General features: G+C 32.8%; 2 protein-coding genes across 2 annotated transcripts; both read right to left on the minus strand.

Annotated features, from left to right (window-relative positions):
- Positions 1 to 491: 491 nt before the first annotated feature.
- On the minus strand, positions 492 to 1,825 carry LOC134257423 (uncharacterized). The gene has a single exon (XM_062740043.1). It carries the CDS (start codon positions 1,803 to 1,805, stop codon positions 531 to 533), a length of 1,275 nt encoding a protein of 424 aa, XP_062596027.1. The 5' UTR covers positions 1,806 to 1,825; the 3' UTR covers positions 492 to 530.
- A 13,190-nt stretch (positions 1,826 to 15,015) lies between these two features.
- LOC134257425 (E3 ubiquitin-protein ligase TRIM71-like) lies at positions 15,016 to 22,550 on the minus strand. Its single transcript, XM_062740045.1, has 3 exons — positions 22,270 to 22,550; positions 19,941 to 21,310; positions 15,016 to 15,466 (listed from the first exon to the last, which is right to left on the minus strand). The coding sequence occupies exons 2-3, from the start codon at positions 21,292 to 21,294 to the stop codon at positions 15,120 to 15,122; spliced, it is 1,701 nt and encodes a 566-aa protein (XP_062596029.1). The 5' UTR covers positions 21,295 to 21,310; positions 22,270 to 22,550; the 3' UTR covers positions 15,016 to 15,119.
- Positions 22,551 to 24,283: the final 1,733 nt, after the last annotated feature.

Consider the following 24,283-nt stretch of genomic DNA (forward strand, 5'->3'; position numbering starts at 1 on the left):
CCACTTCTGGAGCACCTGCCCAAACAAGTTGCAGAAATCATCAACTTTATCATCGTAGATAACAGGTAGGAATTTTATACAGAGGAGCTGTTTGTTCTTGGTCCCCCTTTCCCTCTCTTTAAACTCAAAAAATGTAACTTTGTCTCCTAAACAATTTTCTTTATTTCCATTTCATCCCTTCTTTTCAGAGGAAATTTCATTGAGTTTGCATACAGTAAATTTTGTTTCTGTACAAGGTGTATATAAAAAGAATGTTGAATTCAAATTTTGCCTAAATCTTGAATATGAAGTACACTGGATCTGTAAATTTGATAAAATCAGTTACATGTACTGACATCTTCTGGAGTATGCATTGGATTTTACTGATACATGTAATTCATTTTCTTCAATTCCTGTTACTTTCAGTCATGCAGTTCAGGGGTACAATTGTATCATGTACTTTGCACAAATTAAACTAATATAATAATGGTAAATTTCATCTAGGAAGTATTTAATGCTTTCATTATTCTTAATCTATACTGGGATGATTTTTACTGCAGATATTTGATTTTCTTCACTTGACTGTTTGTCTTTTGAGCAACAAACAGATTGTCATTTGTATCTGTACACAGTCCACAGGGTTTACTCAGTCCACAGTCTATGTAACGGAGGAACTGTCCATCCTGGTCTATGATGTGGACACAACGATTGTTATAATCAGCTGTAAGGATGTGACTCTGACTGTCTGTGGTGATTCCATGTGGATTGAATGATTTGTTCTTTGGAGCAGGAGTATGTCCAGTGTACCTGAATCTCAGTTTCCCGGCCTGATTGACCACCACTACTGCTCTAGCTACCAAGTCAGACACACAGATATCCAGGTTCCTGTTCTCAGTTATGTAGAATGTGTTATGATAACCAGATGAATAGAGAGGTTTACCTTTATCATCAAACTGAATGGTTTGTTTCTCTGTGGAGCCAGAGTAACGGACAACTTTTGTTTGTTTTATATCATCACTGACCATGATAACCAGGAGGTCACCAGAGGAGGTACTACAGACACCTAGAGGTACCCAGTTCTGTAATCTGATCACCTCCTCTATCTTCTTATTCTTCACAATGTTCACAGTTGTATCATAATCAGTATAAACAAGATCTCCACTTTTTGTCACTGTTATGTCAGATTGTATGTACACTGACTTGGTTGTGATTGACTTGAGTAGTGATCCCTGATTGATGCAGTAGAGTTTCATGGTTCTCTCATTTCCACTTGTCCAGATTTCTTCATCACTCAGACAGGCCACACGGTAAAGTCCATAGTGATACTCAGTGTCTATGATGGTGACAGTCTCTGGTTCATCAAGCAGCTGTTTGACTGGAGGAGAGGATCCAGTTTCTGGTGATTTCTGTGTTGTCTTCATGCTGTAGCCATGTTTATCTGAAGTCAAAGAACTTGATGATAAGGTTCCAAATGATTTACAAAGTTCTTCTCCTTGGATTTTTCCTGGAATGAATTTAGGTAGAGATGGTGCTAATTTGTGTGGAAGATTTTTGTATCTATCTGCATTGGATGTGACACCAAGTAGTTTTGACAAGTCATTTGTATCAGTACACATTTCGACTGAATCGATTTCATCCTTGATGTCAGACATTGTCTTTTTTATTTTATCCAGATGTTTCTGTAGAGTTTGTAACTGTGTGTTTTTCATCTCATCAACTCCAGCTTTAAGTTTCCTGACAAGTTTGTCAATTTCTCTGTGCCAGTTCTCTCCATGTTTTGTTATGGCTGTTGAGAGATCTCCATATTCCTTTTGTAACCGACTCATTCTGTTCTGTACATCAGAGGCAATGTCCTGGTAGGTAGGGTAAATTGAATCATTTAGTTCATTTTGTTCATTGACAAATTTACTCTTTCTTTCATTCACAACTTCTAAGATTTCTGATATTTTATGACCTTGATGTTTACCGGATGCAATGCATTTAGGACAAACAGGAATTTCACATTGGTTGCAGTACATTGTACTTAGTTCTTTGGAATGAGATGTACATGCAGGATAGAGGGGAGTGGATTTTCTGGCCTGAAATTTGATGACTTTATGGTCTTTGGATTCATCAGATATCATGTGTTTCCCTACGCAAGCTGTACACAGGTTGACAAGACACGTATCACAGTGCATCTGTACCACAGCGGTCTCACACAGGTCACATCGCATCACGTCCTGGGCACTGGTACGGGGGTCCATGATTTCTGAAATATAAATAGATCTTTATCTCAACAGGATATCAATAAAAGTAAATCTAGTGGTGTTAAGAGGTATATTTGGGTTTTTGACAAGTATTGAAAAAAATATTTCTTTTTGAAAGTCAAGTTTTTCAAATTAATTTTTTTGTCTTCAAAAATTACGCTGTCACACACGCTTAATGGGTAGAGCACTAAATTAGAGAATGGATGGTCGTGGGTTCAAGACACATGTACCCCAATAAACTAAAGTCCATAAAAATAGATAGCGCTTGTTCCTCATTCATTCTTGCTTATTGAGGGTCTTTCAGATGAGACGTACCTTAAAAAACTGAGGTACTGTGTCACAGAGGGCATTGACATTTTGAGGTGAAAGTTGAGGGTCTTTAAGAGTCACAGTAGGAGTTGACACAATAAAGACCACTCCCTACTCGATGGCTCTGAGTGTCAAGTAAAGGTCATGATGTGAAGCCCTTCACCAAATTTTACATGAGTGTGATAATCTCGCAAGGGACATAAAACAGCAGTCATTTAATCAAAAAAATTACTGTAAATCACTTTTTATTCACAAGAATTTTATTTTCGCGTAATTATGCGAGACAGTGTGCTTGTGAAAATTTTAATTCTCGCGTACAGTAGTATTCCTTAAGATTATATAAAGCAATAACCATAATTCGTGAAAATTTTGTCTCGCTAATCAGGAGTCAATGTTTATCACGCAAAATTAAAGTGACACAAAAATTTAGTGATCTACAGTAGTTTATATTAATGGCATGGTGGAAAAGTAGGGGGTTTGTCAGTTGTCAAATTGTACATTACATTAAATACAAAAGATGTGTAAAATGACCCTTTGAAGAACATTGTTGATTCCACTTTATAAAACCATTTCCAGGTTTTAATTTTTTAGGTTAGTCCATATATATTTCACAACTCACACTTACATTTGAATTGATTTTGAAATGTACAAATTAATTTTTAGCAAACCTCGACGAAGTCAAGTTGAGCTTATGCTATAACCCTGGCGTTGGCGTTGGTGTCAGCGTTCCAGGTTAAAGTTTATAAGGTGCAAGTCCATTCCCAAATAACTATAAGCCCTACCTGAACCAAACTTGCATGGATGATGCATCTAGGGATGTACACTACCAGACTTACTTCAGATGCTGGAATTGACCTTCATTATCTAGATGAATGAGCAGGTAAAAGTTTTTGGAGCAGGTACATTCCCAAGGAACTATAACCCCTATCTGGACCAAATTTGCATGGATGATGCATCTAGGGATGTACACTACCAGACTTGCTGGTTCTGACCTACATTTTCCAGATGAGTGACCAGGTTAAAGTTTTTGGAGCAGGCCTATTCCCAAGGAACTATAAGCCCTACCCAGACCAAATGTGCATGGATGATGTATCTAGGGATGGACACTACAAGAATTGCTTTGGATGTCCCCAGTTTTATTTGAAAGTTATTTTCTGTTACTGGACTATAATACTATAATATTTTCTGTACTAAAAAAAAGTAATCAATTTATGTACAGCTGATTACAAAGTGTGATATGAATGTTTTTAAAATCTAACAACTATTTTTTTTTTTTTACTATTTATTTTTGTCAACGAAATACCTACAGCAATTTAATATTTAAAAGTAATATAGCTTTGGAAATATCAAAATTTAAAAGTAAAGTAAACATTACCTGGTGTTAGATAGTAAAATGGCTGCCGACTTGTTAATGACTGTTGCTATGTATTGAGGTCACATGATCTACACACCTGAGCAAATGACCTGTCAGGTATTTTACTTCCTGGTCCATACATAGTTGGGATTTAAATTTTATAACTGTGGCCTATTGTTAGGCTTTAATTATAATGGGGACATTAATTATAATAACAAAGAGCAGCACATGAACCTTACATTACCTTCAATAACGAGAAATAAAACTTGGATTGAATTCAAAATCTTTTTTGTGATTTATAAATAATGTAACAATTTACATTTGATAATGTAAGACACTCAAGTTGTCTTTGAAAGCAATTTTTTTATATGCCAGTTTCAAGGCTTTGTGTCAGTCCGTCTGTCCATCGTGGACTGAGGTCTTCATCCAGGGTACCAGACCTCGAGGTACCAGCTCCATTACTGTGTACTCCTTTCACATATCTTGTGTTTATAGGTGTGTCATGCACAAAATGTAGGTCGCTCTGACCTATACTTAAAAAGTTATAGCCAAATATGGAAAAATCCTTTCCGGACCATAACTAGAAAACTATTAGACTTAAAATCATCAAACTTGGCCAGTTTATGCATCTTAGATAGAAGGTGTCTTGCGACCTATCTTAAGGTCACTGTGACCTTTAAGTGAATTTTTTTTTTAAATTGTCTTTTTAGTGTTCATTTACACATCCCGATAAATGTAAGAGTATTGCACTATCCTTATATAAAAAGTATTAAATCAAGAAAATCCCTTATTTTTTTAGCATATACTAATTAACAGAAATCTATAACAAATATAATGTATATTAAAGAAATTCCACCTTTCCCATGAGTGTAATTATCAAGCACTGGTCAAGAAGAATTCTAATAGCAGAAAATTGCAAAGGAAATTCTTGTTAGTTGTCTTAGTTAGTCTAACTAAGGGATTTTTTCTTGAAAACCCCAAATTCCAATAATCAAAATAATTCCAATTTTAAATAATACACTGTTCATGTCAAATTAGAGAAAAATTAAAGGTACTTGGACACAGATTTGAAGTCAATATTTTTCAATAATTTTCTATAATATTACGACTTATATATTTTGATAGCGTTTTACATAGAAATTAACTAAAAATCTTAATTCATTTAAAAGTTATTAAAACTTCAAAATTTTGGGCAGATTTGATTGACACACCCTTACACTTTCACAAATTTTAACCTTATTCTTCATTCCTAGGAAGGGTGGCAATTTTGTTGTGTATTAATGAGAAATATTAAAACTTTTATCCAGAAAAATAGTTTTATTCTGAGTACAAACGCTAGAAAGCAAAACACCGTCACAAGTATCGTCATTCCGAACTACGGGTTGCGTCAAGAATTTGGCAAATCGAGCTAACCTGTGTTATGTACACAGTTTTTGTAAACAAGGCTCGAGTTCTGTCATTGTATATATTTAGAATTCACCGGGTGCGTTAATATCGTCACAGTCTGCTTATCTCAACTGCACGGACTGACAATATATTGTGTGTTTGTTTCACTTTCAAACATGCCTACTCTGATTTTTCTGGATTATAGTATTAATATTTTTTATTTATGCACAAAAAGATTGCCACTTTTCTTAAGGATTAAGAGTAAAATTAAATTTGCGAATGTGCAGGGATGTGTCAATCAAACACGCCAAAGAATTTGAAATGTTAATATCTTTTATATCAAATAAGATTTCTAATTAATTTTTATGTGAAATGCTATTTAGATAGATAAGTTGTAATATTACAGAAAATTATTGAAAAATATTGACTTCAAATCTGTGTCCAAGTACCTTTAATGAGATTAGTGTGAGAAGCATCGGCGTTATCTGGGTATTGGGCAGATAGGTCATCCTGTTGGATAGAAATAGCTCTTGTTTAATAGCCAACATAAGTTTTTAAAATGAATTTGATGAAAAGTAATTAAAACTTCTTTTATATTGCTTAACAAACTAATATTATATAATATTATTAATTTAAAAACTATTTTTAAGGGGGTGAAATCAGCATGTCCATTTGTCCATATGAGTTGCATATTTAAACCTGTCTGACATATCCCCCCAAAAAAATCATTAAGTTTTTTATGTTTTAAAAATGTTTTAGGGTAGAAAGTGCAGATCCATTCATCTCAGTCAAAGATTAATTAATGAGTTCAATGTAGGAAGGTTAGCTGTCTCAATAATTTCTTTAGAGCAGTCATATCTGTATCCTTTGGGAATTAGACAATAGAATCATTAGACAATAGAATCATTGGTCAGGTTATAGCATATGTCATTTGATGGAAAGCCTTTTAATTGTAATTTTTTGACGGGCATGTTATGCTGTGGCTTGGCACTTTTTTAATCTGTTATGGAAAAGAATGTGTGTTTCATCAATATCTGCATGCTTTTTAATATGTGTGCATAAATTCTAAATTTTTGAAAATTTTAATAAAGATCACCCAACTCATTGGCTCTGAGTGTCATTAGTAAAGGTCATGATGTGAAGCTCTTCACCAAATCTTACATGAGTGTAATAATCTTGCAAGGGACACATAACAGAAGCTAATTAATCAATAAAAAAAGTGTATATTAAGGACATGTTGGAAAAATGGGAGTTTGTATGTTCCCATACCGAAAAAAGTTATAACTTAGTTATAACTTTTGTAACTAAAAAAAGTTACAAAAAAGTTATAACTAAGTTATCGGAGTTTGGAATGGCATGTTTTAAGTGAGGTATTATTTAGTTATAACTTAGTTACAAAAAAGTTATAACTTTTGCATAACTTTTCACTTTTTATTCAACATAAATACAGCAAGATCATAAAAGTTATAAAAAAGTTATAACTACAAAAAGTTATACTTATTAAAAGTTACACAAAAAGTTATAAAATAGTTACAAAGTTATACTTTAGTTATACCCAAATAAACAGTGGAAAAGTTACAAAAAAGTTATACCCAAAAAAAGTTATGAAAAAGTTACAAAAAAGTTATACCCGGAAAAAGTTATACCCAGGAAAAGTTATAACTAAAAAAAGTTATACCTATTGTAAAGTTATGAAAAAGTTACAAAAAAGTTATACCCCAAGAAAGTTATGAAAAAGTTATAGAAAAGTTATACCTAAAAAAAGTTATAACTGCAAAAAGTTATAACTATAAAAAGTTATACCTATTAATAAAAACTTTCGTAAAAGTTCCAGTGAAATTATACACTGTATGTTAACCTGTTGTGGATTTACTCAGTTATACGCTTTTAAAAAGCTACTCATTAAAATAAAAAAAAAAAAAGATTTTTGAAATTTATACAAAAAAGATTATTTAAACATATTAAAGGCAATAACAATTTTACCTAACAAACACGATAAAGATAGCTTGGTTTATTGTCAAATACAACTAAATGAATGCACATGCAATTGTTTTCAAAATTCAAGTGTACCTTATTTTTCATCATGTCATCTACAACAGATTGAAATTTCTCTGGTTGTTTTAAAGAAAACATTTTTAGCATATAGCAATTAGGGTCTTTGTAAAATTACCTAGCAAATTGCATTCTACTCTTGCTAATTGTATAAACAGACATCACTAATTTTTAAATATTAACACCCTATTTATTTTTGATCTAGTTGTATTTAAAAAAAAGAAAGGTTCTAAACAGTGATTTCAGTTACAGTTTCTAGCTGCATACCACCCTCCTTGCACAGGTATCCTTGCAGGTGTACAGTTGTTTATCTTTATTATTTGAAGATAGGCTGCACTGAAAGTTGGCTGAGTTAGCTGACAGACTTAGCCATCGTTTGACAGGCCGCACTGTTAGTAGACCAAGTTAGCTGACAGACTTAGCCATCGTTTGACAGGCCGCACTGGTAGTAGACCAAGTTAGCTGACAGACTTAGCCATCGTTTGACAGGCCACACTGGTAGTAGGCCAAGTTAGTTGAAGGACTTGGCCATCGTTTGACAGGCCGCACTGGTAGTTGGTCAAGATAGTTGACGGACTTGGCCATCCCTTGACAGGTCGCATCTGTAGTTGGTCAAGTTAGTTGACGGACTTAACCGTCCCTTGACAAGCCGCACTGGTAGAAGGCCAAGTTAGTCAACGGTCTTAACCGTCCCTATATTGATAGGCCGTACTGGTAGTAAGCCGAGCTAGTTGACGAACTTGGCCATCTCTTGACATGCGGCACTGGTAGTAGGTTAAGTTAGTTGACGGACTTGACCATCCCTTGAAAAGCCGCTCTGGTAGTAAGCCAATCTAGTTGATGGACTTGGTTGTTCAATGACAGGCCACACCGGTAATGGCCAAGTTAGTTGAAGGACTTGACAGGCTGCACTGGTAGTCAGCCGAGCTAGTTGATGGACTTGGTCATCCCTTGACAGGCCGCACTGGGTCAGCCGAGCTGGCCGAGGGACTTGGCTGGTGGTCTGCGTCCCTCATTTTAGCTGGTCAGACGTCTTGGCTGGCGGGCAGTGTGACTGGTAGTCCGCTAAGTTTTCGTTGAAATATGCTTGCAATTTTAACCTTTTCTTCAATTCTGCAAAGGTTCAAAATTTAGATTATAGATATTTAGATAGTATATTTCCAGCACTCATTTGCATATCAAATTGAAAACACTCTTCCATATCAAATAATTCAAATTCATTAATTCATCCAAAACATGGAAAATACAAGACTAATTTAAGATCTATACTTAAGGAATCAGTTTTAGATTGAAAGATTTATTGAATTTTGAAATGAAAAAAAAATTTACTTTACCTTAATCAAGTAATATTTTGAAGAATTTCATGTACTCCAGGTCAGGACAGATTCAGCTCATGGAAACATCATGTACCAATATTCTGCTTTATAAAAAAAAAAAGAAAATGTTAAATTACTCATTTCATTGCATTAATTAACGTTGCAGCTAGATCATGTTATGATCATGCTGATGCGTATAAGGCTTCACAATATTTTAACAGTTCAGGGAATCTATAAACAATTGTGGGAATAAATATGACAAAGAACAACATATTTGATTAATATACTAAATGCTGAAAAATATTATGCGTTTCAAATACTTTCAATTTGTTTACTTCAGTCTTTGTCATTCGACATACCAATCAAAACAAACAAGAAATCTAAGATTCACACGCCTAGAATTTTGTTCATTCCCAATATTTCTTCTTTTTGGAATGTTATTCCAGAGGTACTAAGTATACTTTACCAAAATCAATAAAATGTTAGCATAAATATCGCCTTACCAACTGGTTTTATCTCCTTTTTTTCTATCAACACTTTCAACATCCAAACATTCAAATCGTCGAGTGTTGGTAAAATGGGTAGGCAAACCCGGGCCGGGGCAAATTAAAAGCCGGGGCAGATCGAGATTTTTCAAATATCTCCGCTAATACTCAACCAATTAATCTGACATTTTCAGATTATGTCCCTTTAAGGTTCTTTTGTATTCGCTGTTAATATCGCTGTAATATACGCAATATTTCTGATTTTCTGGGCGATTGTTCAGTTCCAGGTTGGTAAAATGGGTAGGCAAAATCAATACGACGTTTTACGGTATTTTTTAATTAAGACTCATTAAACCATTACAATTGTGGACTTTCCCAATATTTTACACTTTATATTAACGAAATATAATTAGTTTTACATTATAAAAGCTATAAGTTTGCAGAATTTGCTCATTTTCAGAAAAGCCGGGGCATTAAAACCGGATCCGATCAGCCGGGGCAAACCCGAAAATTCCGAAATAGTTAAAACCAATTCTTTGTATTGGAGGATGTTAGCTATCACTTTTGTGACATTGCCAAGCTCTAACCACATGGAGGTACCCTCTCAAGAGCCTTTTTTATTTATTAATTTAAATTCAATTTTTCCAGTCCGATGAGGTGACAAGTAAAACATGATCATATAACAAAACATTTATTCATAAAGAGATTAAAGACCTCATACCAACTTTGATATAAGAGACATACAGAAGAATGACAACTGCTGGATGCATCTAATCTGAACTAAAAAAAAGTTCACTCCATGCAGAGAAGGAATATATAGGGTCCCTGAAAATCAACTCAACTTGTTATTATAGTATAATTGTCAATTAAAGATGTCACTGTGATCTTTTAATTATTTTTACATCACAACAATTTTCTTCCCAGCTTTTTCTCCTAAGATAATTAACCTATAAAAAAAAATATAAGGTAAGCCAATTTTGTATTGCCCAAATTGATCAAGAGAGCTTGTGTGTGATTAGATTAAAGCCAGTGGTAGGGAATGTTAACTGCATGCAAATTTTCTTTAAATAAATGATCTATTTAAAAAATTAAATACAGGCTTCCAACAAATCAATTGGGCGTTTTCTTTTTCAGGTGACAAACATTAGTAAACTATTCCGGAATTTTCAGGTTTGTCCCGGGTGATCGGATCCGGTTTTAATGACCCGGTTTTTCTTAAAACATGTAATTTTACCTAAAAATTACAATAACCAATAAAGAAATATTAATTTTTAGTTAAAATGTATTCTTAAACACCAGAATTTTTCATAACTTTGTGGATTTTATGCAGCAGATGTCTGAAAACGTAAATTGTGAACTTGGGAAACTGCCTACCCATTTTACCAACTTGAAAATCAATAATCGCCGATAAAATCTACAATATAAAGTATTTCATGGCAATTTTAGCAGCGAATATAAATAATCATGTATTAAATATATTCTGAAAAATTCAGCTCGATCGATAAAGTATGAAGACAGAAATTTGAAAAATCTCGATCTGCCCCGGCTTTTAATTTGCCCCGGCCCGGGTTTGCCTACCCATTTTACCAACACTCCAAATCGTCCATGGAAAAATCCGCGCTCTGTTATTGACCAATCATAGAACTCAAAAACGTCACGTGATCGAAAAAAATAAATAAATAATTCATAATTAATTTATTTTAAATGCAAATAAACCTAATTGTGTAATTTTAAACTTAAATTAAAAATATAAATACCAGTTGGTGTTAAAATTTTGAATTTATCTTAGTATCAACAAAACGGACATCGGAGGCCGCCATATTTTTTGTTGCCGCCATTTTGAATTTAATATTTGTTTATTTGTGAAAATAACTATTATAACTGGGTTATTTAATTATGCAAACAATAAAATCTACATGTACTAGTCATCTGCTTAAATCTTAATATAACTGGCAGTCTTTATTCACAACATCGTAATATCTGTTCAACATGAACATGCACATACTCTATGCTGTTGTTTATCTTTTTAGCCACCCATATTACGACTGATTTTCTTCAGATTTCAAACAACCTGAGATTGTGTAATACCCAAGCTGAAATATTTACGATGTGTTGGCCACAAAGGTCACCTAGTACAAACACCTGTCTCACAGAAAACAATAGGGAAATTTACACAGTTTTGCACACGAAGAATCCATGCAAAATTCACACGACTTCATGAGATTACATTTCATACTGTTTATAGCTCTTGCAGTACATTTATATTTCCCCAGAATTATGAAATATATTCATTCCCAACTTCAGATGTAAGTGCATTATTATAATATACAAGACAAATATTATGTCTCATCAGGGTCTCAATAAATACGTATTTTCTAAGAGAGAGAGAGAAAGAGAGAGAGAAATTAATTATTCTCAACTTTAGTTGAAACTTACATGACAAATATCAATTTAAATAGACAATAATATTTATTACACACACATGGCATGTACTGTGTACACACCCTCAAACACCACAGAGAGAGAGAGAGAGAGAGAGAGTTTCTCATTTATAGATGTAATTCACAAGATTTTATTTCACATCCCTTCTGTTGATCGAACTTGACATGGCTGTGGACAGCATATTTATTATGAATGAGAAGTCGATCACTGGTAGTAAACAATATTATTGTTCAGGAATTGACAAAGTTTTCTGCTGCAGTGTTTGAAAAAAAAACCATTTTGAACATGATCAAAATTCATTCAAATTAACACTTACTTATAATAATGTTATTTTTGAAAAAAAAAAAAAAAGTCGGTGTCAAGTAGTATCCATTAAATAACCCCCAAAACTTGTAAATTTATACTGGTAATGCTTGAAAATGGCTAAGTTCAGAAAAGTTATGTTTTAGTTATACATGAAAATGACAAAGTCCAGAAAAGTTATGTTTTAGTTATACATGAAAATGGCTAAGTCCAAAAAGTTACATTTTAGTTATACATGAAAATGACAAAGTCCAGAAAAGTTATGTTTTAGTTACACGTGAAAATGGCTAAGTCCAAAAAGTTACATTTTAGTTATACATGAAAATGACAAAGTCCAAAAAAGTTACATTTTAGTTATAACTTTTTTGTACCTCACAGGCTAGGTATAACTAAGTTATACTTTAGTTATAACTTAGTTATAACTTTTTTCGGTATGGGTTGTCAAATCGTACTAACATTACATGCAATTCACAAAATATGTGTAAAATGACCCTTTGAAGAAGATTGTTGATTCCACTTTATAAAACCATTTCCTTAGTCTTTATTTATTTCACAACTCACACTTACATTTGAATTGATTTTGAAACATACAAATTATTTTTTTTTTTGTTAATTATCATTTGGTCAAGTATACAGTGATCAAAATATAAAACACTGCACATTCACCTGGCAGTTGCATGTACAGAACCAAGATTTTTCCCAAAAGATAGGAAGTTAATTTAAACAACATGCTTTCATGCATTAATGGCTCTCCTTACCAACTTATGAGGGGTGCTTATTTCCTCATTGGGGGGGGGGGGGCAATGTCATAAATCTTCTAGTAACCTAGTGAGGGTCCTTTTGGTGGGAGTGGCCCTCCCCTGATTTAAGTAGAAAATTGAATTGACTAGAGAATGGGTTGTTGTGAGTATTTAAGTTCACATCAAACTTCCTTTAGCTTTGTAGAGGTAAGAGGTTCAAGTTTAACAAACTATAAGATTATTTTGAAAGTGTCATTCTATGTACATGTATATTGTGTAGGTCATATATGCCCCACCCCAGCCAGCTTTACACTAAAGTTTTTTCTTTGTATTATAATACTTGGAGAAAGGTAATCAATTACAGCTGATTACATAGTCCGAAAAATCTGACAATTTCTGGCTTTTTAGCTCACCTGAGCTAAAGGCTCAAGTGTGCTTTTTTGATCAAAATTTGTCCGTTGTCTGTCGTCGTTGTTGTTGTAAACTTTACACATTTTCATCTTCTTCTCAAGAACCACTGGGCCAATTTCAACCAAACTTGGTACAAAGTATCCTTGTATAAAGGGGATTTAAGTTGTTCAAATGAAGGGCCACCCCATTTTCCAAGGGGAGAAAATTTTGAATTTATTAAAAATTATTGGCATTTTTAAAAAATCTTCTTCTCCAGAACCGCTGGGCCAGGAAAGATGAAACTAAGTTGGAATCATCCTCAGGTAGTGTACATTCAAGTTTGTTCAAATCATGACCCCGGTGGCTAGGGTGGGTCCAAAATGGCCGACCCAAGTTTTACATAGGAATATATAGGAAAAATCATTAAAAATCTTCTTCTCCAGAACCACTGGGCCAGGAAAGATGAAACTCATGTGGAATCATCCTCAGGTAATGTAGATTCAAGTTTGTTCAAATCATGACCCGGGGATAGGGTGGGGCCAAAATGGCTGACCCAAGTTTTACATAGGGATATATAGGGAAAATTTTAAAATCTTCTTTTCAAGTACTTCAAAGCTTTGATTAGTGATATTTATATGGAATCATCGTCAGATAGTGTAGATTCTAGTTTGTTCAAATGATGAATGCCTGGAGGGGGGGGGGGGTAAATTCAATCCCGATGTGCTCAGGTAAGCACTGTGGCCCCTGGGCCTCTTGTTTGCGATTCTGATATTTTACATGCCAGGAAAACGTCAGAACCGGCGCCATTACGAAAACTGGGAAATCGCTGCCTCCAATTGGAGGCGGCATTAAGAGGTTGATTTTCGATACTTGTAAACTGAAATAAATGCTGAATTCACATATTATCAATAGTACAAAACCTTTAGTACTCACCAACACCGTTTTTTGTTTCGTTTTTGAAATAATATAATCCGATGAACACATTTTATCTGACTGTCGAGATTTGTTTTCATTTCGTGCATTTTAAAATCGTGCAAGTTCTGAATCGGAATGTGGAGTGGTAATTTCTATTCATCGCTATTGGTGAGTTCTAGTAGTATTGTGCCATTGATATATTGTGATTTCGGCATCTAATTTGGTTCCCAAGTATAGAAAATCAACTTCGGATGGAGACGGTGAAATTCCCAGTTTTCGTAATGGCGCCGGTTCTGACGTTTTCCTGGCATGTAAAATGTCAAATTGTAAATTAGCCAGAAAAACGTAAGATTTTTCAGACTACTGATTACAAAGTGTGATACATACATGAAAGAAGCAATGTCTTTCTTAGATTTCCATATTTTTAAAAATGTAACAACTAATGTTTTTTAAGGTATTTAATTTTTGTTAACAAAATACCTATTGCAATTTAATATTTAAAAGTTATAGCTTGGGAATTATATAAAGATTTAAAAGTAAAGTAATCATTACCTGGTGTAAGATAGGAAAATGGCTGCCGACTTGTTAATTAAGAAATAAAATATCATTTTTAGGGTTTCATTGGGGTATGACATGAAGTCGGTCATGTGATCAAATTCTATTACACCCATTATAGTAGATTTGATCACATACTGACTTCATGTCACATCGATCCATTATTTCAAACATATGTTTAACATATGTTTGGAGTTTGACACTTATTACAAATAAATATCTCCAAGGTTAGGAAATGTTCAACAGCTCAATTTTCCCGAAAATTAAACCCCCACGAAATTACTGTAATTTGGTAGACCTCATTTTAACCCTTCAAAATCTCTAGAATCCAGGAGCTATTCTCAGATGCTGATTTTATGATATAAAAAGAATGTTGAATTCAAATTTTGCCTAAATCTTGGATATGAAGTACACTGGATCTGTAAATTAGATAAAATCAGTTACATGTACTGACATCTTCTAGAGTATGCATTTGATTTTACTGATACATGTAATTCATTTTTTTCAATTCCTGTTACTTTCAGTTATACAGTTCCGGGGGTACAGTTGTATCATGTTCTTTGCACAAATTAAACTAATATAATAATGGTAAATTTCATCTAGGAAGTATTTGCTTTCATTGTTCTTAATCTATACTGGGATGATTTTTACTGCAGATATTTGATTTTCTTCACTTGTGTGTTTCTACACTGAGCAACAAACAGATTGTCATTTGTATCTATACACAGTCCCTGGGGTTCACTCAGTCCACAGTCTATGTAACGGAGGAACTGTCCATCCTGGTCTATGATGTGGACACAGTCATTGTTATAATCAGCTGTAAGGATGTTACTCTGACTGTCTGTGGTGATTCCTTGTGGACTTAATGGTTCATTTTTTGGAGCAGGAGTATGTCCAGTGTACCTGAATCTCAGTATCCCGGCCTGATTGACCACAACTACTGCATTAGCTCCCCAGTCAGACACACAGATTTCCAGGTCCCTGTTCTCAGTTACACTACTGGCTTTTAAAACCCCTGTCCGTATGAAAATCCACTGTCTTTCTCTGTATCCTACAGCATTTTCACAGTAATCTACGGTATATCTACAGTATGCTACGGTATGCTAGCTCTGTATATACAGTAAATCTCTGTATGCCACTGTATGTATCCCCAGCATGCCACAGTTACATACAGTAGGCCCCGATACGCCTACAGTGTGCCACTGTATGGCTACTGTTTCCTACAGACAACTACGGTAAACCACAGTATATGCCCCAGTACGCCCCTGTATATGTTCATTGAAGCAAAAAGAAGAAGTTTACACACTCCCAGAGCACTGTACGGTTACCTAAGATGTGGGATTGTCAATTTAGTACACAGAGTTACTTACCTAAGAAATTTTTTAACATTATTTTAAACACATGGTAGTATTTTTTTTAAAGTGTTAAGAGACTAATTGTGTTCTTTTATAACTCTGAAATAACTATGAAATATTAATAAAGTGTTGCTTCAAAGAATATTTATCTATCAATTTTTAAAATTAATTATTTAATTATTATTTGGTTTGATTTATTACTTAATTTATTTATTTTGCACACACCTATTTAATCCATAAAATACTTGGAGTGACTTTGAACTTTAAAAAAAAAACACGGCCGGGGTAATGCTGAATTTTGGAAAATTGTAGTTTTTAAAATTGATATAGTTTCCTTGAAAAAATAAATAAAATTAATTAAATGAAATTAATCATTTTAAAAACAAATCAATCTATTTCTTGACAAATACAGAGTTGCATAGTAAACTCGGCACAAAATAAATAAGGTGAGGTGGTAAGTGAAAATTAAATAAAATATATACTTTAAAAATACAAAATTAATAAATGAACTAATTATTTATCTTATTTATTTATCAATTTATCTACAAATACATAGATAAACAAAATAAATAAAAATTTATTTATTTATTTTGTAACTGACAAGACAACAAAGTGATTGAATATACCCCCCCCCCCCCAATTGATTTTTTTAGTTTATTTTTATGTGAAAATCATTTCTCCTAAAATATGCTACAAAGTATTTTTTAAGCATATGAAAACAAATTCCAATAATTTTACGTTCATGATGGATATCAAAATAATCGTCAGATTATGCACAATATTAATTTGTCAATTGCAATTTCATATTTTTACTTTGTTTTGATTTTTAAAAATCGGTATTCAAAACCCTAACACGATTATGAAAGAACTTCAAAGCCATTGATTGTTTACAAGGGACATGGGGTACACAGTAATGACACCTATTGTCTTTTTCACTGACCACTATACCTTGTTTATTTTGTGACAGAGAGCGACCGTGTCCACTCTTCGGCTGTTTGAATAAACATTTTCTCTTTGTGAGAAAACCGTTTTTTGTCAAACAAAAACAAAATAAAAGTATCAAAAAAGCTATTGGCGGATTAAGATTGTGCATTATGAGACGATTATTTTGATATCCAACACGGAAGTAAAATAATTAAAAGTAGTTTAAAAATGCTTCAAAAAGACTTTGAGAGACATTTTAGCGGAAACTTGTTAACATTAAATAAGCCAAATAAATCCAACTTTCGGGATTATAATTCATTAATTTGCTTGTATCGTCAATTTAAAAAATAAATAAATAAATATATTGTTCTTTTTACAATGATTAAATACGTGCTGTAAATTTGTTTTATCTATTTATTCACTAACCATTTAAAATCAATTATTGAATTGATTTTAAAAACTATTTATCTTAAATAAGCAGCATTATTAATGCATTATTAAGCAGCATTATTTAAGCACATATTTTATCATTGTAAAAAGAACAATATATTTATCTATTTATTTTTTAAATTGACGATACAAGCAAATTAATTAATTATAATCCCGAAAGTTGGATTTATTTGGCTTATTTAATGTAAACAAGTTTCCGCTAAAATGTCTCTCAAAGTCTTTTTGAAGCATTTTTAAACTACTTTTAATTATTTTACTTCCGTGTTGGATATCAAAATAATCGTCTCATAATGCACAATCTTAATCCACCAATAGCTTTTCTGATACTTTTATTTTGTTTTGATTGAAAAAAAAACCGGTTCTCTCACAAAGAGAAAATGTTATTTCAAACAGCCTCAGATAGGACACAGTCGCTCTCTGTAACAAAATAAACAAGGTATAGTGGTCAGTGAAAAAGACAATAGGTGTCATTACTGTGTACCCCGGCCATGTCCCTTGTAAACAATCAATGGCTTTGAAGTTCTTTCATAATCTTGTTAGGGTTTTGAATACCGATTTTTTTAATCAAAACAAAGTAAAAATATGAAATTGCAATTGACAAATTAAAATTGTGCATTTTCTGACGATTATTTTGATATCCATCATGGACGTAAAATAACTGCTATTCGCTTTTATATGCTAAAAAAAATCTTTGTAACATATTTTAGGATAAAAATATTTATACAAAAAGCCCTAGTAATTTTCTTTTTGAGGGATATAAATAATTAATTATTTAGTTGTATTGTCAATTCAAAAAATATTATTAAAAAATTTGACATTTTTATGGTGATGAATTAATTATTTATTTCATTTATTTACCATTTATTTATTTCTCTAACACCTATTTAATCCATAAATTACTTGGAATGGCTTTTTTGTACCTTTTAGAAAAGAGAAAATTACACAAAAACACACACTTTCACAACAAAAGTAATGCTGCATTTTAGAAAATTTTAGATTCTAAAATAAATTCAATAATTGATTTTTAAATTGTTAGAAATTAAATAAATAAAACTGATTTTAAGCACGTATTTTATCATTGTAAAAAGAACAATATATTTATCTATTTATTTTTTAAATTGACGATACAAGCAAATTAATTAATTATAATCCCGAAAGTTGGATTTATTTGGCTTATTTAATGTAAACAAGTTTCCGCTAAAATGTCTCTCAAAGTCTTTTTGAAGCATTTTTAAACTACTTTTAATTATTTTACTTCCGTGTTGGATATCAAAATAATCGTCTCATAATGCAAAATCTTAATCCACCAATAGCTTTTTTGATACTTTTATTTTGTTTTTGTTTGACAAAAAACGGTTTTCTCACAAAGAGAAAATGTTTATTCAAACAGCCTCAGATAGGACACAGTCGCTCTCTGTCACAAAATAAACAAGGTATAGTGGTCAGTGAAAAAGACAATAGGTGTCATTACTGTGTACCCCATGTCCCTTGTAAACAATCAATGGCTTTGAAGTTCTTTCATAATCGTGTTAGGGTTTTGAATACCTATTTTTTTAATCAAAACAAAGTAAAAATATGAAATTGCAATTGACAAATTAATATTGTGCATAATCTGACGATTATTTTGATATCCATCATGAACGTAAAATTATTGGAATTTGTTTTCATATGCTTAAAAAATACTTTGTAGCATATTTCAGGAGAAATGATTTTCACATAAAAATAAAACTAAAAAATTTAATTGGGGGGCGGGGTGTATATTTAATCACTTTGTTGTCTTGTCAGTTACAAAATAAATAAATTAATTTTTATTTATTTTGTTTATCTATGTATTTGTAGATAAATTAATAAACAAATAAATAAATAAGATAAATAATTAGTTCCTTTATTAATTTTGTATTTTTAAAGTCATTTATTTTATTTAATTTTCACTTTCCACCTCACCTTATTTATTTTGTGCCGAGTTTACTATGCAGCTCTGTATTTGTCAAGAAATAGATTGATTTGTTTTTAAAATGATTAATTTCATTTAATTAATTTTATTTATTTTTTTAAGGAAACTATATCAATTTTAAAAACTACAATTTTCCAAAATTCAGCATTACCCCGGCCGTGTTTTTTTTTAAAGTTAAAAGTCACTCCAAGTATTTTATGGATTAAATAGGTGTTTGCAAAATAAATAAATTAAGTAATAAATCAAAGCAAAGAATAATTAAATAATTAATTTTAAAAATTGATAGATAAATATTCTTTGAAGCAACAATTTATTAATATTTCATAGTTATTTCAGAGTTATAAAAGAACACAATTAGTCTCTTAACACTTTAAAAAAATACTACCATGTGTTTAAAATAATGTTCAAAAATTTCTTAGGTAAGTAACTCTGTGTACTAAATTGACAATCCCACATCTTAGGTAACCGTACAGTGCTCTGGGAGTGTGTAAACTTCTTTTTGCTTCAATGAACATATACAGGGGCGTACTGGGGCATATACTGTGGTTTACCGTAGTTGTCTGTAGGAAACAGTAGCCATACAGTGACATACTGTAGGCGTATCGGGGCCTACTGTATGTAACTGTGGCATGCTGGGGATACATACAGTGGCATACAGAGATTTACTGTATATACAGAGCTAGCATACTGTAGATATACCGTAGATTACTGTGAAAATGCTGTAGGATACAGAGAAAGACAGTGGATTTTCATACGGACAGGGGTTTTAAAAGCCAGTAGTGTTATGTAGAATGTGTTATAACGACCAGATGAATAGAGAGGTTTCCCTTTATTATCAATCTGAATGGTTTGTTTCTCTGTGGAGCCAGAGTAACGGACAACTTTTGTTTGTTTGTTGATATAACTGTCCATGATAACCAGGAGGTCACCAGAGGAGGTACTACAGACACCAAGAGGTTTCCAGTTCTGTAGTCTGATCACCTCTTCTATCTTCTCATTCTTCACAATGTTCACAGTTCTATCACTGTCATCAGTATAAACTAGATCTCCACTTTTTGTCACTGCTATGTCATATGGATTGTTCCCTGACTTGGCGGTGGTTGACTTGAGTAGTGATCCCTGATTGATGCTGTAGAGTTTCATGGTGCTGTCATTTCCACTTGTCCAGATTTCTTCATCACTCAGACAGGCCACATTGTAAAGTCCATAGTGATACCCAGTGTCTATGGTGGTGACAGTCTCTGGTTGATCAAGCAGCTGTTTGACTGGAGGAGAGGATCCAGCTTCTGGTGATTTCTGTGTTGTCTTCATGCTGTAGCCATGTTTATCTGAAGTCAAAGAACTTGATGACAAGATTCCAAATGATTTACAAAGTTCTTCTCCTTGGATTTTTCCTGGAATGAATTTAGGTAGAGATGGTGCTAATTTGTGTGGAAGATTTTTGTATCTATCTGCATTGGATGTGACACCAAGTAGTTTTGACAAGTCATTTGTATCAGTAGACATTTTGACTGAATCAGTTTCATCCTTGATGTCAGACATTGTCTTGTTTATTTCATCCAGATGTTTCTGTAGAGTTTGTAACTGTGTGTTTTTCATTTCATCAACTTCAGCTTTAAGTTTCTTGACAAGTTTGTCAATTTCTCTGTGCCAGTCCTCTCCATGTTTTGTTATGGTTGTTGAGAGATCTCCATATTCCTTTTCTAACTGACTCATTCTGTTTTGTACATCAGAGGCAATGTCCTGGTAGGTGGGGTAAATTGTATCATTTAGTTCATTTCGTTCTTTGACAAATTTATTCATTCTTTCATTCACAACTTCTAAGATTTCTGATACTTTATGACCTTGATGTTTACCGGATTCCGATGCAATGCATTTAGGACAAATAGGAATGTCACATTGATTACAGTACATTGTACTATGGTCTTTGGAATGAGATTTACATCTTGGGTAAAGGGGAGTGGATTTTCTGGCCTGAAATTTGACGACTTTATGGTCTTTGGATTCATCAGAAATCATGTGTTTCCCTACGCAAGCTGTACACAGGTTGACAAGACATGTATCACAGTGCATCTGTACCACAGCGGTCTCACACAGGTCACATCGCATCACGTCCTGGGCACTGGTACGGGGGTTCATGATTAAACTTGTCACTCTGAAATATAAATAGATCTTTATCTCAACAGGATATCAATAAAAGTAAATCTAGTGGTTTGGGTTTTTGACAAGTATTTAAAAAATTATTTCCTTTTGAAAGTCAAGTTTTTCAAATTAATTTTTTTGTCTTCAAAAATTACGCTGTCACACACACTTAATGGGTAGAGCACTAAATTAGAGAATGGATGGTCGTGGGTTCAAGACACATGTACCCCAATAAACTAAAGTCCATAAAAATCGATAGGGCTTGTTCCTCATTCATTCTTGCTTACTGAGGGTCTTTCAGATGAGACGTACTTTAAAAAACTGAGGTACTGTGTCACAGAGGGCATTGACATTTTGAGGTGAAAGTTGAGGGTCTTTTAGAGTCACATTAGGAGTTGACACAATAAAAACCACTCCTTACTCAATGGCTCTGAGTGTCAAATAAAGGTCATGATGTGAAGCCTTTCACCAAATTTTTCATGAGTGTAATAATCTCGCAAGAAACATAAAACAGCAGTCATTTAATCAACAAATTACTGTAAATCACTTTTTATTCGCAAGAACTTTATCTTCGCGTAATTACGCGAGACAGTGTGCTTACGAAAATTTTAATTCTCCTGTACGATAGTATTTCTTAAGATTATATAGAGCAATAACCATAATTCGTGAAAATTTTGTCTCGCTAATCAGGAGTCAATGTTTATCTCTCAAAAATAAGGTGTCGCAAAAATATAGTGATCTACAGTAGTTTATATTAATGGCATTGTGGAAAAGTAGGGGTTTGTCAATTGTCAAATTGTACATTACATTAAATACAAAAGATGTGTAAAATGACCCTTTGAAGAACATTGTTGATTCCACTTTATAAAACCATTTCCAGGTTTTAATTTTTTAGGTTAGTCCATATATATTTCACAACTCACACTTACATTTGAATTGATTTTGAAACGTACAAATTAATTTTTAGCAAACCTCGACGAAGTCAAGTTGAGCTTATGCTATACCTCTGGCGTTGCCGTTGGTGTCAGCGTTCCAGGTTAAAGTTTAAGGAGCAAGTCCATTCCCAAATAACTATAAGCCCTACCTGAACCAAACTTGCATGGATGATGCATCTACGGATGTACACTACCAGACTTGCTGGATCTGACCTACATTTTCCAGATGAGTGACCAGGTTAAAGTTTTTGGAGCAGGCCTATTCCCAAGGAACTATAAGCCCTACCCAGACCAAACTTCCATGGATGATGCATCTAGGGATGGACACTCCAAGATTTGCTTTAGAGGTCCCCAGTTTTATTTGAAAGTTATTTTCTGTTACTGTACTATAATACTATAATATTTTCTGTACTAAAAAAAGTAATCAATTAATGTACAGTTGATTACAAAGTGTGATATAGATATATTTTGTTTTTTAAATCGAAAAACTATTTTTTTTTAAGTATTTATTTTTGTCAACAAAGCTATAGCAATTTAATATTTAAAAGTTAAATAGCTTTGGAAATATCAAAATTTTAAAAGTAAAGTAAACATTACCTGGTGTTAGATAGGTAAATGGCTGCCGTCTTGTAAAGGACTATTGCTATGTATTAAGGTCACATGATCCACATACCTGAGCGATCTACCTGTCAGGTATTTTACTTCCTGGTCCATATGTAGTTGGGATTTAAATTTTATAACTATGGCTTATTGTTTAGGCTTTAATTATAATGGAGTCATTAATCATTATAACAAAGAAAAGCACATGAACCCTACATTACCTCCAATAACCAAAAAATAAAACTTTGATTGAATTCAAAATCTTTTTTGTGACTTATAAATAATGTAACAATTTGCAGTTGGTCATGTAAGACACTTAATAAGTTGTCTTTGAATACAATCTTGTTTCCATCTGTTATGGCCAGAACAGAATGTGTGATTCTTCAATATATGCAAGCTTTAAATAAATGTGCATAAATTCTGATTTTTTAAAAATCTTGATTCTTCTGTGAAACCATGCACAGATTAGAATTAGGTTATACTAAGTTAAATAAATTCAATATGTAGTGTACATGTAGTATGGTTAGGTTAGTCAGATCATGGCCTTGCTTTTGAATTCCTGTAGGTAAAAAGTGTGTCTTTTTTATGAAAAAAAAATTAATTTAATCCATACCTTTTAAAAGGATAATGCTGTTTTTGAATAAAATTACCTGCACTAGCTCATTACACTAGACCAGTCAGTAGAGTGCTTACCCTGTGATTGGAAGGTCAAAGCAATTATGAGTTGGGAAAAATTGTAGCAATTCCATCAAATATTAAAATTGCAGGTTTTTTAAACTCTTTGTCATGGTATCACAATAAAACACCATCTTTATTGCTCTTAGTTGGACCTGATTGAGTGCTTCGTAACTGTGGAAATTTATTAAGCCCTTCACTGGCATTTGGTGATATCTCATGTGTGTAAACTTATCTTGCAAAGTAAAAAAAGCTACATTATGTCTAGCTACTGTAAATCATGTTTAATTTGCGAGAACTTTATTTTTGCATAATTACGCGAGACAATGAGCTCGCAAAAATTTCATTCTCACGTTTAAAAGTATTCCTTACGATTATTATATAGGAGAAAAACAACAATTTGTGAAAATTATGTCTCGCTAATAAGGAGTCAATGATCATCTTGCGAAAATAAAGTGTTGCTAAAATTTAGTGATCTACAGTATATACAAAGACATATATATAAGACATAAAAGCATGGAATTCTACATCAGGTTGCTGAGTTCTATGCTTTGAGTTCATTACCTTAAACATTATGGTTACCCATTTGACAGGATATACAACACACTGACCCCCCCCCCCCCCAATATTTTCTGTCATTCACTTTCACTATTTTAGTATATTTATATATTGATGCACAATCTGGACAAAATTATTTAAGTCATATTTGGATAGGAATTTCAGAAATTTTCAACTAAGTACCTATAAAGTTCCCTATTTTCAAAAATATCAGGTTA

The sequence above is a fragment of the Saccostrea cucullata genome, unplaced genomic scaffold, assembly GCF_032062105.1.
Source record: "Saccostrea cucullata isolate Sc308-1 unplaced genomic scaffold, CSIRO_AGI_Scuc_v1 ctg1671, whole genome shotgun sequence".
NCBI classification, from domain to species: Eukaryota; Metazoa; Mollusca; class Bivalvia; order Ostreida; family Ostreidae; genus Saccostrea; species Saccostrea cuccullata.